General features: G+C 39.3%; 3 protein-coding genes across 5 annotated transcripts in view; 2 read left to right on the top strand and 1 right to left on the bottom strand.

Annotated features, from left to right (window-relative positions):
- LOC143917127 (E3 SUMO-protein ligase ZBED1-like) overlaps nucleotides 1-13,846 on the bottom strand; it is a 93,049-nt gene extending 79,203 nt beyond the window's left edge. The window contains exons 1-2 of the mRNA XM_077438539.1: nucleotides 13,477-13,846; nucleotides 9,947-10,046 (exon numbers count right to left, since the gene is read on the bottom strand). The gene's annotated coding sequence lies outside the window, so the exon portion shown is untranslated. The remainder of the gene's footprint in view (nucleotides 1-9,946; nucleotides 10,047-13,476) is intronic.
- LOC143917118 (uncharacterized) lies at nucleotides 5,506-8,987 on the top strand. 2 transcript variants are annotated; one of them, XM_077438522.1, is made up of 3 exons: nucleotides 5,506-5,766; nucleotides 5,833-6,066; nucleotides 6,190-8,987. In XM_077438522.1, the coding sequence occupies exons 1-3, from the start codon at nucleotides 5,623-5,625 to the stop codon at nucleotides 7,717-7,719; spliced, it is 1,908 nt and encodes a 635-aa protein (XP_077294648.1). In that variant the 5' UTR covers nucleotides 5,506-5,622; the 3' UTR covers nucleotides 7,720-8,987. The 2 variants fall into 2 exon arrangements, with proteins under 2 accessions (XP_077294648.1, XP_077294649.1); XM_077438523.1 differs by having other exon boundaries at nucleotides 5,525-5,742.
- A 311-nt stretch (nucleotides 13,847-14,157) lies between the features above and the next one.
- On the top strand, nucleotides 14,158-18,053 carry LOC143917115 (uncharacterized). 2 transcript variants are annotated; one of them, XM_077438519.1, is made up of 4 exons: nucleotides 14,158-14,204; nucleotides 14,271-14,396; nucleotides 14,487-14,720; nucleotides 14,844-18,053. In XM_077438519.1, exons 2-4 carry the CDS (start codon nucleotides 14,277-14,279, stop codon nucleotides 16,698-16,700), a joined length of 2,211 nt encoding a protein of 736 aa, XP_077294645.1. In that variant the 5' UTR covers nucleotides 14,158-14,204; nucleotides 14,271-14,276; the 3' UTR covers nucleotides 16,701-18,053. The 2 variants fall into 2 exon arrangements, with proteins under 2 accessions (XP_077294645.1, XP_077294644.1); XM_077438518.1 differs by having other exon boundaries at nucleotides 14,179-14,420; nucleotides 14,844-18,052.
- The last annotated feature ends 971 nt before the right edge of the window (nucleotides 18,054-19,024 follow it).

The following is a 19,024-nucleotide window of genomic DNA, read 5'->3' as shown; positions in this document are numbered from 1 at the left end:
AAGCCGTTAAAGGGTCCTTGTCAATCAAATCTAATATATATAAAAACGGACTGTCGCTAAATATATATATTTGTATATATGTGACGGACGATCAACCGTCAACCAGTATGGGGAACAATTTTTTTTTCATTTTTTTCATATTTTTCAATTTTTCAATTTTTTCATTTTTTTCATTTTTTCAGTTTTTTCATTTTTTCAGTTTTTTCAATTTTTCAGTTTTTTTTTAATTTTTTTAATTTTTTTAATTTTTTTCATTTTTTTCATTTTTTTCATTTTTTCAGTTTTTTCATTTTTTTCATTTTTTCAGTTTTTCAGTTTCCCAGTTTTTTCAGGCCCCGGGGTGCCGAAGGCATCGGGGGCGCTAGGGGCGCCGGAGGCGTCGGCGGCGCTGGGGGCGAAGCCCCCGGGGTGCCGGAGGCATCGGGGGCGCTGGGGGCGAAGCCCCCGGGGTGCCGAAAGCATTGGGGGCGCTGGGGGCGCCAAAGGCGTCGGCGGTGCTGGGGGCGAAGACCCCGGGGTGCTGAAGGCATCGGGGGCGCTGGGTGCGCTGCGGGCGCCGGAGGCGTCGGCGGCGCTGGGGCCGAAGGCCCCGGAGCGACGGAAGCGCCGGGGGCGAAGGCCCCGGGGTGCCGGAGGCGTCGGCGATGCACAAAACGTAATTCGTAATTCGTAATCACTTCGTAATTTGTCATTCGTAATTCGTGCATCAATTTCAATATCTATAGCAACCAGTCGATTCAATATCTTTAACTTTATTTTTATTCGAGTTTCAATTCCTTTTCGAAACCACCCGTTGAAATGGGGCAACGGGTCCAACACTAGTTTAAAATAATAAATAAAAAAAGACTCGGACCCATTCAACAAATGGAAAAATTACTAGTGATTTGGATCGATGACAAGATTGAAAAGCGAATTCCATTGCGTCTCTTAAAGCTCATTATTTAAAAATTATCGATTTGAACCCGCTTCTCTTTGCATATACGAAAAAGAAAAAAAATGTCGAGGATATTACTAACCTAATCGTACAATTTAGTGAACGTCTACAATTTGGCGTAGATAACGAAGACATCAACCAACTTCTTGAAAATGATTTAGAAGATCTAACCAATGCAGAATTATTAGATCTTGAAACTCAAATGGTTGCAGAAGAGGATATTGATGAAAATAAATCAATCACATCTGCGGAACCGCTGAAAAAATTTGTATTGAAAGAAATGGCTGCTGCTTTTAATTTAATTAATCAAGGAATACAAAAGTTTGAAATGATGGACCCAGACATTGAAAGATTTTCAAATGTGAACCGCAGGATTCAAGAAAATCTTGCATGCTACCAAGAAATATATAGAGAAAAAAAACAGGATATTTTTCAAACAAAATTAGACACATTTTTCAAAAAAACTCATACGACTGTATCTCAAACTGAAGATGAAGAAATGGATTGTACGTATGTGATAAGTGATGAGGATGTATAATTTATAATTAATAAGTATTAATAATAGTAACGCTTCCGCACATGCACGTTACAAACTTTGATACAAACTATGCCTTTTGTCAATTTTGTATCTTTTTGATAAATGAAAAGACTGAATGAAGTGCACCTATATTTATATATACATACATAAGAGACTTTAGGTTTAAAATCCTAAATATGCTCAACGGTGACATGAGTCTTATTTCTTAGATATTGTATAAGAAATTCTTATTTGTTTTACGTCAAAGTTTGTAATGCGCTTCGACGGTATTGCACACTTTTTACTATACAATGTACATAATTACAGCATGAATTTGGTTTTGTGTAATTGTTGGAGTCCCCTTTGCTCCGAGTTCAACGTTTGATACTTACTGGCTGTGGTGATACTGTTGTTTGTTATTTGATGTTATATCAAGCTATTATCTAATTTCTAATATCAAACATTGTATATATCATTTAAGTCAGTATTGAATGTTGAATTTATTAGTTCATTGTTAGGGAATTTGTTCCAATCATTTTTATTTTCTATATATATGTAATGTATTAAATTTTAGTTGATAATTGTAAATTTTTAAGTTATTTAACAATATTATATATTTTAACAGATCTGTGAATGCATTATACGTATATATATTTTTTGGCATAAACAAAAATAGATTTAACGTCTTTACATACCTCCTTTACGTTTCACTTACGATTACAATTCACGAAAAAGTTTGCCTCTTGTCCGATCGTTTTCATACTTTGCCATATTGCTCATTTTGGTCATCAATATAAGTAAATGGATCCTCCGCCATTACGATGGTGCAAAAATATCGTGTAAGACGCGTTTGATATCTGCCCGGCGAGATAGTCGTTGACGTTTATCCATCGTTTGTTTATTAGTTTTAAACATAGATGGCGGTAGTAAAATAAAATTATTGTTTTTATTCAAAATAATTATCTTATATACAAATTATAAAAGAGGTATATTTTTAAAACACTTTTTTTTTAATTTGTTTATTATTTTCGATCGATAAATCAATCAGGCATGGCCAATTTTACAGTCTCTTTAGACGTTCGTGCAAAACAAAATCAATATGTTATACAAAAACAAAAGAATAATATTGTTTTATTATTGTGCCTTTTTATTATACACGTATTGTATCGAATGATTATTGTGATGATTTGTTTTTATACTGAAAGTACGCATATACACATCTTTCCGCTCCTGTGATCGTTTCTTTTGCGTCCAAAGTTTAATTTAACCAAACCTTTTTTGAAAGCTCGTTGCGTTGAACGGTGTTTCACGACATTTGTAAAACAGTACTTATTCCATTGTATATTTGTTTCATAATCGTAAGGCAAATTTGACTGCTTGTTCGTGAGGGTATTTACATATATTATATATCTGTTTTTTTTTTAGAACTCTTGTATAGTAGTAGATTCTCGCGTAGAAGGCTATCCAAGTATCTTATACATTTAATTGAATTTAGGCGGTTGTACAGTACAACTCTGCAGGTACAGTTCCGTTCGTGTGTGTAGAGGGTATACTAATCAGTCTCGTTGAAATAGAGGTTTTGTAATGGACTGATTCTTTTTTTATTAAATATATATTTCAAAGCGACTATACCAAATCAATAAGAAGCGGGTAGGTCTTTGCTACCTCGTTCGGGAACCAGACATTTTGTGCCTGATATAAATATGTATGTCTAAATAATATCTTTTTATTATTGTGTGGCGGCTCGCTTATACGACATGGTCGAGTTTGGTTGCCTTCCTGCGAGTGGGGACCAACCCGGCTGGGTTCGGACAGCTGCTACTCACTCTGTCTTCAGCTGTCATATAATAAACACGTGCATTAACATGCCAGTCGTCTCATTCGTTCATCCTCCATACTGGTGACCCCCGACATCGAGCCACGCAGCCTCGATCAATTTCAACATGCCGCTCATCCCTGCCTCGCCGAGTCAGGCGGGAGAAGCTACCCGCCGCGCCCCCATCGCCATCAACAGAGCGCGTCGCGGCCCGCGGGTGACAATAAACGAGCAGACACGGCTACCTACCTACCTACCTACCTACCGACGTCCAGCCACAACGTCGACGACAGGTGCTTTTAAAAAATGGGGGAGCGAATGAGACGACGATCGTGACAGCTGGATGTGGAGTCATGCGCGATCCACTACACATAGAACGGTCATCCAGCACCACAAGACATACACCACCTCAGCACCATCATCATCATCATCATCATCAAGGCCCCGTCCGTCTCCACGAGCGTCGTCACGCCGAGACGGGCGGTAGCGCTACAACACCTCCACGAGCCACAACGACTCACAGTCCAGCTCGGAGTATCATCAATCACATCGATGCCCCTGCCGCCCCCGCCGCCCCACCAACCGACATCAGCCTCGGAAGAGCGGCGCCGCCGCAGCATCGCATCGCGCGACCATCGGACCACCCACCGTCCTGCTCGCGACGTCACCGCCCTCGAATCTACCGACCATTCAGGGCGGTACACCTATGTACACAGCGGATGACCCACGTCAACATAATTTTTTTCTCCCCACTCAATAATTTTTTTGCTTTTTGTGTAACAATAACTTTTTTTCTTTTGTAAAATTTGTTTCTTTGTAATTTTGGTATCGCTGATGCTGGGGGGGGGAGTGATGTGGCGGCTCGCTTATACGACATGGTCGAGTTTGGTTGCCTTCCTGCGAGTGGAGACCAACCCGGCTGGGTTCGGACAGCTGCTACTCACTCTGTCTTCAGCTGTCATATAATAAACACGTGCATTAACATGCCAGTCGTCTCATTCGTTCATCCTCCATAATTGTTTAATGTCGTGCATAACCAAATAAATGATACGTTTGTTTTCATTTTAAGTATGCCATAATAAATTAATTGTACGCAATTTTTTTTATTTTATTATTGATAGTATATACCTATATATGGATTGATGTGTAAATTTTATATATTTTTACTATAATCATGTCGGTGAAGTTTGTGTACATATCCTCTCAATTGTATAATGAAATTAAATTTATTTAAATTTGCACTCTTTGTTTTATTTACGTTTGTAACGCGACGTTCTCCCAAGTGTCCCTTAAGTTGGTAGCGGTAGTAACCTTTAGGTTGGCACCAGCTACTTTACCGCGCCAAACACACTACCCGTCTCGAGAAGGGTCGAGACGCGGTCTCTCCATCGCCAGCCTCCAAACGGGAAGGACCTCCCTCCAGCATCTCCGCCGAGCGTCTTCAGAGACGCCCAGAGATCGCCATCTTGTGTCCACACGAGGCAGTACGGAGTTTGTCTCCTGCCTCCCCCTCCCGCTGCTGTGACGATACCACAGGGCCAGCTTCCGGAGGAAGCTGTTATCAACGCACACGACTTGCAGTCAGGAACCTCCCCGACTATATACATTTATATAACTATCCCAAGGTTAGTCCCCGTTTCCTACATAACACGACTCTTGGAAGAATAACGACGTATAACGCCCTCTGCATAAAGACGCGCGTAATACCGTTCATTACACGTTTTGATATATTTCTTATTGATTTACTTATAGTTTTGGACCATTGTGGAATTACAGGTGGAACCTAATGCGCCCCAATGGTCTATATAAGAAAACAAGAAAATAAAAATACATAAGAATTAAGAGAAAAAAGCAAAAGCAGAAGAATTGGATAAAAAACAAAAGAAAAATAATATGTATAAAAACGGCCGCGATGTATGTATGTATATTTGTGGGTATTTGCGGTGCGTCGACCAGTATGGAGATTTCAAAAAAACAAATTTTAGAATCCAGGAGTAGTTGTTGTGCCTAGAGATATTTAATAAAATAAATAGACGAGAACGAAGCGCACAACCAATCAGCGTGAAGTGGAGCGTATGACATGTACTCCTGATATTGAGCACCTGGCTTGGAACGGGAGACGTCAGCGTCAATACGTTGCACGGGAGCGTACACACATCCACGAAGACACACACATAAAAACGAATAAAAAATAAATATAAAAATTGAGTTTTGAGCTATTTGTCCCGGAATTGTCTCAGAAAAAGTTGGCAGCCCTAGTCTTAAGCTTCTACAAGCGTCTAGGTATCCATTGTCGACTATCGACTAATCGACTTATCGAGGACACTATTGAGCTTCTTCCTCTCTCAGGTAGCGATGGAGTGCAGACTTTGTCTCTGCCAGCAGGGTCCAGCAGGGTCCTTCGTCTCCATCCATGACGACCCTCATCCACCTCAGCGTTTGGTGCAACGCATTTGGACCTGCTGTCAGCTGCGGGTCAGTCGCCGTCACTTACCAAGTGTAAGCCATTGCTATTGTTAATTCGCTACTCCTCGTGATCTTTACCTTTGCCTTTCACATTTGCAGGTTAGGAAAGGTGACCATCTGCCAGATACGATATGCCTTTCTTGTCTCAACAATCTGGAATTGCTCGACACCTTTCGAAACTCTTGTTTTCGGAATGACACAACGTCGAGGCTGGAATTAGACAAGTGTTTGAAAGTTAAGCCTGAGGAGGTTTTGCTGGAAGATTTAATATGGGAAGATGAGTTGGGTGCTGATTGGCCACCCAACATTTCCAGTTCACCCGACGATGGCCAAGTAAGTCAATAGGTTTCTAGTGCTTTAAATCGATTCTAAACAAATTGACATGTAAAATGACATCTAATCACACTATAAATATACATACATGTTTAATTGAATAACGTTCGGTTTATATTTTAGACACCTGGAGGAAAAAATACTTCGAGAGATAATGTGGCAGCAATAATAGATACCAATACACACATTCTAGTGGAAGAATTAACATTTCGAAATGCTTTAGATGAGATGTGCTCTACAAATTCTGAATTGGATCATAAAATCAATAGTGTGACACAAAAACACTCGGATACTCGACGAAAGCTGCATTATTGTGACATTTGTTCAAAATCATTTACTACGAAACACAATCTTAGTACACATATTGGTATTCATGCTGGGGTAAAGCCATACAAATGTGACATTTGTTCAAAATCATTTACTACGAAACAAAATCTAAGTGCACATATAGGTATTCATACTGGGGTAAAATCACACAAATGTGGCATTTGTTCAAAATCATTTACTACGAAACAAATTCTTAGTGTACATATGGGTATTCATACTGGGTTAAAGCCATACAAATGTGACATTTGTTCAAAATCATTTACTTCGAAACGAAATCTTAGTGCACATATTGGTATTCATACTGGGGTAAAGCCACACAAATGTGACATTTGTTCAAAATCATTTACTACGAAACACATTCTTAGTAAACATATAGGTATTCATGCTGGGGTAAAGCCATACGAATGTGACATTTGTTCAAAATCATTTACTAGGAAATATCAGCTTAGTAGACATATGGGTATTCATACTGGGGTAAAACCACACAAATGTGACATTTGTTCAAAATCATTTACTTCGAAACAACATCTTAGTGCACATATAGTTATTCATACTGGGGTACAACCAAACAAATGTGACATTTGTTCAAAATCATTTACTATGAAATCTCATCTTAGTAGACATATGGGTATTCATACTGAGGTAAAATTACACAAATGTGACATTTGTTCAAAATCATTTACTATGAAACACAGTCTTAGTAGACATATGGGTATTCATACTGGGGTAAAGCCACACAAATGTGACATTTGTTCAAAATCATTTACTGCGAAACAAATGCTTAGTGTACATATGGGTATTCATACTGGGTTAAAGCCATACAAATGTGACATTTGTTCAAAATCATTTACTACGAAACAAAATCTTAGTGCACATATAGGTATTCATACTGGGGTTAAACCACACAAATGTGACATTTGTTCAAAATCATTTACTGCGAAACAAATGCTTAGTGTACATATGGGTATTCATACTGGGTTAAATCCATACAAATGTGACATTTGTTCAAAATCATTTACTACGAAACGATATCTTAGTTCACATATAGGTATTCATACTGGGGTAAAGCCACACAAATGTGACATTTGTTCAAAATCATTTACTACGAAACGATATCTTAGTTCACATATAGGTATTCATACTGGGGTAAAGCCACACAAATGTGACATTTGTTCAAAATCATTTACTTTGAAACAACATCTTAGTGCACATATAGGTAGTCATACTGGGTTAAAACCACACAAATGTGACATTTGTTTAAAATCATTTAGTATGAAATATCACCTTAGTAGACATATGGGTATTCATGCTGGGGTCCCGTGTTGAGCTGGAATGCAGAGCTACCGCGGCACTTATCTATCTAGACGATTGGGCCATAATTAACAAACTTTCTTTCTCGCCCTCGTAAGTCCAAGTTCTTACTAATAAAGGGTTATCTTGTTAGAGCCCCTAATATCAAACTCGGAGACTGTAAGATCAAATTTGTCAACGAGTCCACTTATTTGGGTGTTGTTCTCGATGTCAGGCTTACATTCAATGGTCATATTGGGAGAGCATTAGATAAAGCTAAGGTTTCCTTTGGTCGTATTGGTCTCCTTTGTGGTCGCTCATGGGGTTTGGGTTTCCATGAAAAACGCTTGGTATACGATGCTGTGTTTGTGAACTCTTTGACGTATGCATCTAGCATTTGGGGTCATCTTGTCGAATTAAAGACTATTTGTCGTAAATGCCAACACATTCAATGAAATTATGTTACAATTACTCGAGAAAACATAAAAAGTTTTTCATTCTTGTTTTTGCAAGGGCAACAAATCCTTTAATCATGAGCCTACCATTGACAGAACACCATGCGTACAAATTCCTACACAAACTCCCATGATATTTTAAATTGTTCTAAATATGAAGAAATAAAATAAAAAACATCTTGTCGTATCGTACGCGTAGATATATTGATTCACTATTTTGTTTTTTCATTTATGAAACGAACGAATCCTATTTTAACTAGTTCAAGGATTTTTCTGTTTTTAGCATAAATTTATTTTTTTCGGTGCACTTGCAACAAGCTCACGGTGCAAGTGCAGTTAAGAATCACTGCACTAGGATAAAGCGTTTTGTTTCACTTCCGGTCTAAACTTACTCCCCTTACTAAAAAAATTGTAAAATTGCTTTAGTGTTTTTATAGTTAGGTTTGAATAGTTAAATAAAATAAAAGTATGTACTTAGGTAAATTGAAAACGACCTTCAGAGGAACAATTTTTGCTTATACCATATCTCCAGTTATTAAAATAATGCTCCTTGCACCCTTATACCTACATCTACAGATAAAGAAAGAACATTTTCGGTATCTAATAATTTTTGCACTAAACTGAGATCGGCATTGGGGGATAAGTCTCTCAATGCTTTAGTGTTTCTCAAGTATTATTACATATGTTCAAATTAGGAAAACTAAATAAAATTTTTATTTAATGTAATTTTGCATTATGATATACATACTGTATTATATTTGTATTTCTTTATTATATGTTTTTTATCACCTATAATATTTTTCCAGAATTGTATAATGAAACAAAATAAAATTTGAATTGAAAATCTGGAAATTTTTGAATTTGATTTTGGACTTTCAAAATTTTGCACCCGGATATGTCGGGTTTTCAGAAACCCTTTTTTTTCCCCGTGAGGGGAAAACCTTGCATAGGCCCCCCCGACCCGAATTCCAGGGGGAGTGTGAGATTCTTACTCACTAAAAACCCCTCTCTCTTTCAGCTGCTGCCGGACCCGCACTTAGAGGTTGTGATTTCTCGACTTTTTTTGATTCTCGAGATTCGAGAATCTCCTTTTCTCGGAATATTTGAATCTCGAGAATTCGAGATTTTCTTTTTTTGTTTCTCGAGATTCTCGAGAATTTTCGAGAAAGTATAATTTTTTTTTAATATAGTGAATTGATTTTTTTAGCATATAAACTTGACAACATACAAAAATCAAAAGGACACAAACACTACATATGTATGTATGTATGTTATATCAGGGGTTTACAACTTTATTAAAGACATGACGAAAGAAAGATATAGAGAGATACAATAGAACATTGAATAGAAAAAAAAGTAAAATTATATAAAAAAAATATTATAATAGAAGGCATGAAAAGAAAATAAAAATATACAAAAGTAATTTAAAATAGTAAAAATAACAATATGTAAAAATAATTTTATAAAATTCCCAGTGTTACTACCCGGCTATGCCCGTGTTTTTGTGACCGGACAAATAATAAAAATACTGACCATCTATGCATATTAAAATACTGACTATAAATTGATTAATATCTAAGGAAAAAATACTCGAATAAATAAATAATAAATCAAAAATCTTTGTTTTTTGTGTGTTAAGTGGGGTCATATTGTCAGTGAAAATATATTTTCACTAGCGTTTTAGTGATATCATAACCGAATACTTTCGCACTAGCGACTAGTACCTACATGCACATACGGTGGCACGACAAATCGAGATTTTGTAATGGACTGATTCTTTTTTTATTAAATATATATTTAAAAGCGACTGAACGATAGCTGCAGGAGCTGTAATGTGTGTATATGTATGGGTGACCAATGGCTGTGTGTGTGTGTCGTCGTCTCGTTCAGCTCGCTCTGGAGCACGTGCTGGAACAGGGCGGGGTTGGGAATTAGACACGTCAAGTCGGTTATATCCTCTCGTTTATTAAGGAGTAGATGGCGAGCCGGGGAGTTTCTCGGCGCCTGTGCCCCTTTATGGCGGGGGCTGTGGATGAGTACGATGGCTGGTCAGGCAAGGTAGACCAGCCACGCTAAGACCGTCTCGGCCGGCGGATGGCGGGCGTCTCATTTGACAGATGAGCGCGCTTCGTCAGATGAGTGCGCGCTCGTAAGAGCCCAAAACACGGCCATGTGGGTTTTTGGCTCGGACATACTCCCCGGGTTGGAATATTAACAAAGATTTCAAGAAAATTAACATAAACAATTCAAACAAAAAACAACGAAATTCAGAAGGAACAATTCAAATGATACAGATAGAGGTCTTTGCTTAACCTTCATAATGGACATCATCAAATTATTACACTATCTGTTTGAAATATTCGAAACAAATTCAACATTACGGCGTGTGAACCCAATTGATTCAAATACAGCCCCAACATATGGGACATTCACATAATATTTTATTCATACATTTAACACCAAACACATTTTACAATTAAATATCTTATTTAATATCAACATGTATCATATATCGATAAAGAATCATTTGCAAAGCTAATATGTGAATCGAACAAATATGCGTACATTCCGCATCCGTGATGGATTATCCTGAAAACGTACACAACTGATTTCCATGGTAATAATTACACTCATTCTCCTCCGAACGAGTAGTCAATATTTGGATCCACGTTGAGCTCCGAGCAGTGGTAACATCCACGTTGAGCTCCGAGCAGTGGTAGCATCCATGTTGAGCTCCGAGCAGTGGTAACAAACATCAACATTTAGATACACGCTTGAAACTACATTCAATTAGAACAGATATTATTTAAAATTATAAATGAATGCATTGCAGTACATGCGTATAAGCAGTACATAAGACATAAGCATTGGATATGTAGGTACTATTTCTACAGTGATTTGCAAACATTTTCTTAGGAACTAAAGACAGCAGCCATGGTTACAAGCACAAAAAAGCGTTATAAGCACACCGACAAAAAAAACCAAACCAACTACTACAAGGGTAAAGTGTCATTAGCAAACAAAAGAAAACAAAACAAACTTAATGTATAAAGCGTCAATTAGCGCACCACAACCAAACCACTAAAAACCACTACTACACTGGCACAAACACGAAATTATATGGGGGAGGGAGAACAGTGAGTGCACCCAGGCCTATTCGGCTGGTCAGGGGGCCAACGGGCGCCTCGCCAGCTGTCCTGTCGGTGATGCCCCTCTGAGTGCACAGGGTGATAATTCGTGCGACACCGTCGTGTCCAGGAAGCACCAGCGTGACTCGCCCCATGGTTAGCACCATGTTCTGCATGCCGCTCGATCGGCAGTCGAGCTACTCGTTGGGCTGCCTTCCTGGTGTTGCTGTTGAAGGAGTGTGCTGCACTCCTCCAGTGACCATCTCTGCCCGCTGCTGCAGATGCTGGTGCGGTAGCGCCCGTGCTGCGGGCTGATTGAGCAGATCCTGCCGCTGTTGAGCAACCAGTGGTTCGCCAGCTAGGAATTGACCAGGGAATTAGGAACCCCAGCCGTAATTCCGACACGTCTCTGGATGGAACATTGTTCGTGATCTTGGGGATCACTAAAAACTCCATCTCCTTTATTTTGGCATGGCTCCTCGACCCCCGAGGAGCAACGTGCAAGACTACGCCCTGGGAGATTGGCATTTCCTTACAGCCTACCCCGACCATGCTTGCATTCAATGCATGCGGTTGGACGTTCAACCGCTGACGCAGGTCATTGGAGATGATGTTCATCTCTGACCCACTGTCGAGCAATGCTCGACACATAAGCCAACGCCCATCGCTTCCACGGGCAGACAGCACCACTGTGGATAACAGAACGGTGCGAGGGGCTGTTGCTTCCCTGACGGTTGAATGCAGGGAATGAAGGCTAGGCGCGTGTGGCACTTCGTTGGCGAAGCTTCCTTCCCTTGGGACAGGAGCAGCGTCGAGGTACTTAGAAGTCCTAGTAAACTCGGCGTGCAAAAGTGTGTGGTGTGGGTTGCGACAGTGGGAGCAACGATTTTGGCTCTTGCATGCTGTCATATTGTGGCCAGGACACAGGCAGTTCATGCAGAGGTTTACCCTTCGGACCAGGCTGATTCGCTCTGGTAGGGCCAGCTTCCGGAATGATGAGCATGAGTGGAGCAAGTGGTCACCTCGACACTTAGGGCAGGAAGCTACCTTGACTCTCGCGTGGTGAACGGAAGCCTTGGTAGTAACCTTCGTGCAGGGGCGCGGCTCTTGCATCCTCTGGATGGCCTCACCGTTCATTTGCACCTGGCACTGAAACTTGAGGAAACTCAAAAATTTGTCAAAGGTCCAGTCCTCGTGCTTGACTGACTGCATGTCCCATTGCCGGGCCGTGTACCGGTCCAGCTTGGACGACAGGGAAGACACGAGGACGTCATCCCATTTGTCGACGGGGACGCCCATGGAACCGAGGGTACGGACATGTATGGTGATGTCATCCACCAGCCGCCGCAACCCTTGACCGACGTGACGGCCCACAGGCTCAGCGTTGAGCAATGCCTGCACGTGTCTCTGGACCAACAACCTCATGTTGTTGTACCAGTCCTCGAGAATTGACCAAGCGGTGGTGAAGGCCCCTTCCGCACAGTCGAGGCCGCGGATAATGTTGCGGGCCTCACCTATAAGACTGACAGTAAGATATTGGAAGCGGATTGAATCCACCTCACTGCCGTCTATTGCTGCCTGGAAGCGTTGGGAGAACTGGGGCCAATCTTCGAGCTTCCCATCGAATGTTGGCAGTTCTAGTGCCGGGAGACGAATGGGTTGGTCAACTGGGGGAGTTGCGAGTCGGTCAACCGTGAGACGGACGATTTGATCGACCGGCACTAACTGATTTGGGGAGGGGGTTCCTCCCGATGAGGTGATGCGCTTTGCGGCATCTAATTTGTCCAGCAGTGTATCGATATATGCCGAATAGGCGGCCTCAAAATCGTCCCATGTTCGCGCGGAATCCACCGCCTCTGTGGCCTCTAGCGCCTCTAACTCGGACTGCGTGTCCAAAAAATCGAGACGCAGCTGGCGCATCTCCTCGAGCTTATACTCGAGTCGGGCCACGCTCAGCGGTAATTTCTCGACGAGATTCGAGTTTCTCGTCAGCATTCCCCGAAGAGCGCCACGACGACGTCGCAATTGAGTCGCCATGACTCCGAGAAACTGGAAGGAGTGAGATTAGAAGAGAGGGGGGGGGGGGGCACGCCGTGATGCCGAAGGCCAAACGAAAATGGCGGGAGTTTAAACAAAGGGAAGCGGGATCACAAAATGGCGGGAACCCGAACAAAGGGATAACGGGAGAGGCAAAATGGCTGACGACCAACCTGGTGTGCCGACGACAGAATCCAGCGCTGAGATCATCCGGCTCGAAGGACCATGAACGATAGCTGCAGGAACTGTAATGTGTGTATATGTATGGGTGACCAATGGCTGTGTGTGTGTGTCGTCGTCTCGTTCAGCTCGCTCTGGAGCACGTGCTGGAACAGGGCGGGGTGGGGAATTAGACACGTCAAGTCGGTTATATCCTCGTTTATTAAGGAGTAGATGGCGAGCCGGGGAGTTTCTCGGCGCCTGTGCCCCTTTATGGCGGGGGCTGTGGATGAGTACGCTGACTGGTCAGGCAAGGTAGACCAGCCACGCCAAGACCGCCTCGGTCGGTGGATGACGGGCGTCTCATTTGACAGATGAGCGCGATATTTTAAAATTCCTTTCGAGCTTTACTGTTTCCAAAATCATGAATTAATTGTTTGAGGTCCATTTTGGCTGCTTCTTTGTGCTCAATTGTAAGCAAAGATAGTTCATTGAGTCTGGTTTGACCGATCGAATTTCTTTGTATTCAAATAAAGGAACCAAACTTAACGAGATGTGAAAGCCAGTTAAATTTTGATAACTGAAGATGATGACAATTTTTTTCTAAAGTAATATTTTCCGCATGTAAAAAATGTTCCGAACGAATAAAAAAAATATATAAAATTGAGTTTTGAGCTATTTGTCCCGGAATTGTCTCAGAAAAAGTTGGCAGCCCTAGTCTTAAGCTTCTACAAGCGTCTAGGTATCCATTGTTGACTATCGACTAATCGACTTATCGAGGACACTATTGAGCTTCTTCCTCTCTCAGGTAGCGATGGAGTGCAGACTTTGTCTCTGCCAGCAGGGTCCAGCAGGGTCCTTCGTCTCCATCCATGACGACCCTCATCCACCTCAGCGTTTGGTGCAACGCATTTGGACCTGCTGTCAGCTGCGGGTCAGTCGCCGTCACTTAACAAGTGTAAGCCATTGCTATTGTTAATTCGCTACTCCTCGTGATCTTTACCTTTGCCTTTCACATTTGCAGGTTAGGAAAGGTGACCATCTGCCAGATACGATATGCCTTTCTTGTCTCAACAATCTGGAATTGCTCGACACCTTTCGAAACTCTTGTTTTCGGAATGACACAACGTCGAGGCTGGAATTAGACAAGTGTTTGAAAGTCAAGACTGAGGAGGTTTTGCTCGAAGATTTAATATGGGAAGATGAGTTGGGTGCTGATTGGCCACCCAACATTTCCAGTTCACCCGACGATGGCCAAGTAAGTCAATAGGTTCCTAGTGCTTTAGATCGATTCTAAACAAATTGACATGTAAAATGACATCTAATCACACTATAAATATACATACATGTTTAATTGAATAACGTTCGGTTTATATTTTAGACACCTGGAAGAAAAAATACTTCGAAAGATAATGTGGCAGCAATAATAGATACCAATACACACATTCTAGTGGAAGAATTAACATGTCGAAATGCTTTAGATGAGATGTGCCCTACAAATTCTGAATTGGATCATAAAATCAATAGTGTGAAACAAAAAAACTCGGATACTCTAAGAAAGCTGCATTATTGTGACATTTGTTCAAAATCATTTACTACGAAACAAAATCTTAATGCACATATAGGTATTCATACTGGGGTAAAGCCACACAAATGTGACATTTGTCCAAAATCATTTAATACGAAATATCAGCTTAGTAGTCATATGGGTATTCATACTGAGGTTAAACCACACAAATGTGACATTTATTCAAAATCATTTACTACGAAACATAATCTTAGTAAACATATGGGTATTCATACTGGGGTAAAGCCACACAAATGTGACATTTGTTCAAAATCATTTACTACGAAACATAATCTTAGTAAACATATGGGTATTCATACTGGGGTAAAGCCACACAAATGTGACATTTGTTCAAAATCATTTACTGCGAAACAAATGCTTAGTGTACATATGGGTATTCATACTGGGTTAAAGCCATACAAATGTGACATTTGTTCAAAATCATTTACTACGAAACAAAATCTTAGTGCACATATAGGTATTCATACTGGGGTACAACCAAACAAATGTGACATTTGTTCAAAATCATTTACTATGAAATATCACCTTAGTAGACATATGGGTATTCATACTGAGGTAAAATCACACAAATGTGAAATTTGTTCAAAATCATTTAATACGAAATATCAGCTTCGTAGTCATATGGGTATTCATACTGAGGTAAAACCACACAAATGTGACATTTGTTCAAAATCGTTCATTACGAAACAACATCTTAGTGCACATATAGGTATTCATACTGGGGTAAAGCCACACAAATGTGACATTTGTTCAAAATCATTTACTATGAAACACAGTCTTAGTAGACATATGGGTATTCATACTGGGGTAAAGCCACACAAATGTGACATTTGTTCAAAATCATTTACTGCGAAACAAATGCTTGGTGTACATATGGGTATTCATACTGGGTTAAAGCCATACAAATGTGACATTTGTTCAAAATCTTTAACTACGAAACAAAATCTTAGTGCACATATAGGTATTCATACTGGGGTAAAGCCACACAAATGTGACATTTGTTCAAAATCATTTACTACGAAACGATATCTTAGTTCACATATAGGTATTCATACTGCGGTAAAACCACACAAATGTGACATTTGTTCAAAATCATTTACTTGGAAACAACATCTTAGTGCACATATAGGTAGTCATACTGGGTTAAAGACATACAAATGTGACATTTGTTCAAAATCTTTTAACGGGAATCGATACCTTACTGTACATATGGGTATGCATGCTGGGGTAAAACCACACAAATGTGACATTTGTCCAAAATCATTTAATACGAAATATCAGCTTAGTAGTCATATGGGTATTCATACTGGGGTAAAGCCACACAAATGTGACATTTGTTCAAAATCGTTTATTACGAAACAACATCTTAGTGCACATATAGGTATTCATACTGAGGTAAAACCATACAAATGTGACATTTGTCCAAAATCATTTACTACAAAACACAGTCTTAGTAGACATATGGGTATTCATACTGGGGTAAAGCCACACAAATGTGACATTTGTTCAAAATCATTTAATACGAAATATCAGCTTAGTAGACATATATTTATTCATACTGGGGTAAAACCACACAAATGTGACATTTGTTCAAAATCATTTATGACGAAAAACATTCTTAGTAGACATATGGGTATTCATACTGGGTGAAAACCACACAAATGTGACATTTGTTCAAAATCATTTACTATGAAATATCACCTTAGTAGACATATGGGTATTCATGCTGGGGTCCCGTGTTGAGCTGGAATGTAGAGCTACTGCGGCACTTATCTATCTAGACGATTGGGCCATAATTAACAAACTTTCTTTCTCGCCCTCGTAAGTCCGAGTTCTTACTAATAAAGGGTTATCTTGTTAGAGCCCCTAATATCAAACTCGGAGACTGTAAGATCAAATTTGTCAACGAGTCCACTTATTTGGGTGTTGTTCTCGATGTCAGGCTTACATTCAATGGTCATATTGGGATTGCATTAGGCTTCCTTTGGTCGTATTGGTCTCCTTTGTAGTCGCTCATGGGGTTTGGGTTTCCATGAAAAATGCTTGGTATACGATGCTGTGTTTGTGAACTCTTTGACGTATGCATCTAGCATTTGGGGTCATCTTGTCGAATTAAAGACTATTTGTCGTAAATGCCAACATATTCAATGAAATTATGTTACAATTACTCGAGAAAACATAAAAAGTTTTTCATTCTTGTTTTTGCAAGGGCAACAAATCCTTTAATCATGGGCCTACCATTGACGGAACACCATGCGTACAAATTCCTACACATAACTCCCATGATATTTTAAATTGTTCTAAATATGAAGAAATAAAATAAAAAAACATCTTGTCGTATCGTACGCGTAGATATATTGATTCACTATTTTGTTTTTTCATTTATGAAACGAACGAATCCTATTTTAACTAGTTCAAGGATTTTTCTGTTTAGCATAAATTTATTTTTTTCGGTGCACTTGCAACAAGCTCGCGGTGCAAGTGTAGTTAAGAACCACTGCACTAGGCTAAAGCGTTTTGTTTCACTTCCGGTCTAAACTTACTCCCCTTACTAAAAAAAAAATGTAAAATTGCTTTAGTGTTGTTATAGTTAGGTTTGAATAGTAAAATAAAATAAAAGTATGTACATAGGTAAATAGAAAACGACCTTCAGAGGAACAACTTTTCTTATACCATAACTCCAGTTATTAAAATAATGCTCCTTGCACCGTTATACCTACATCTACAGATAAAGAAAGAACATTTTCGGTATCTAATAATTTTTGCACTAAACTGAGATCGGCATTGGAGGATAAGTCTCTCAATGCTTTAGTGTTTCTCAAGTATTACTACATATGTTTAAATTAGGAAAACTAAATAAAAATTTTAATTTAATGTAATTTTGCATTATGATATACATACTGTATTATATTTGTATTTCTTTATTATATGTTTTTTATCACCTATAATATTTTTCCAGAATTGTATAATGAAACAAAATAAAATTTGAATTGAAAATCTGGAAATTTTTGAATTTGATTTTGGACCCGGATATGTCGGGTTTTCAGAAACCCTAGGATATCATAAGTTAGAATAAATATGATTTCTTCAATTATAACAATATTTTAACATTATTGAAATATAACTGCGATGCATGTAAGGATGTTAAAACAGAGGTCGGCAACCTATGCCACAGGTGCATGCATGATGCATGCGGAATGTCTTGTATTTTGGGCACATTGCTCTTAATGCTTAATAATAGACGGTGTTATTCCTGTCGAAACCAAGCAACTGCTTTTGTCTACTATTGTTGATACTATAGAAGACAGTTGGAGCTGTGTATCCAAAAGGCTGCTCAAAAGAGAGTCTTAAAACTAGACTCGCACTCAAGACTAAATGAGACAAATCTATTCCTCCGCACATTGAGTAAACTATTAAAACCATCTGTGGCAGGTTCAAAATCTAATATTAATGTTAAAGAAGCAGTTTTGTTTTTTAGAAACCTGCCATTGTTTAATGTATTAACAGAGGCTCAATGTTTGAAAGGATATCAGCACTTTTAATGGTGCTTACGGACTAAACCAACGACGATTTTGGGCCAACTTTTTAACCAGCAGTAGCGTACAAAATATCGAAATAAAAATTAAATTTTAAAATTGAAATTAAATATCAAAATCAAGCTAAAGAGCGAGATTGAGCTAAAATTAGATCATCGTTGATGTTTTGAATTACAACAATGTTTTGAATTACGACGATTCGCATTTAAAACCAGAGAAATATTATAATTTCTTTGCTTACGAGCGAAAAAAAATATTGTTAAAGTCGTCACGAGATGTTACTGTATTTCCACGTGGATGATCGATAAAAAAAAACAATTCATAAAAAAACGCGGTGTCGGATGTCGGTGATTTGTCAAAGGGTTTTTTTCTTTCGTCGAAATAAAATTAATAATCACACATTATCCGATAAATTTTACCTCTGAAATGATTTAATTA

The sequence above is a fragment of the Arctopsyche grandis genome, chromosome 9 (assembly GCF_051622035.1).
Source record: "Arctopsyche grandis isolate Sample6627 chromosome 9, ASM5162203v2, whole genome shotgun sequence".
NCBI lineage: Eukaryota > Metazoa > Arthropoda > Insecta > Trichoptera > Hydropsychidae > Arctopsyche > Arctopsyche grandis.
This window is presented reverse-complemented; position numbering and strand designations above follow the sequence as displayed.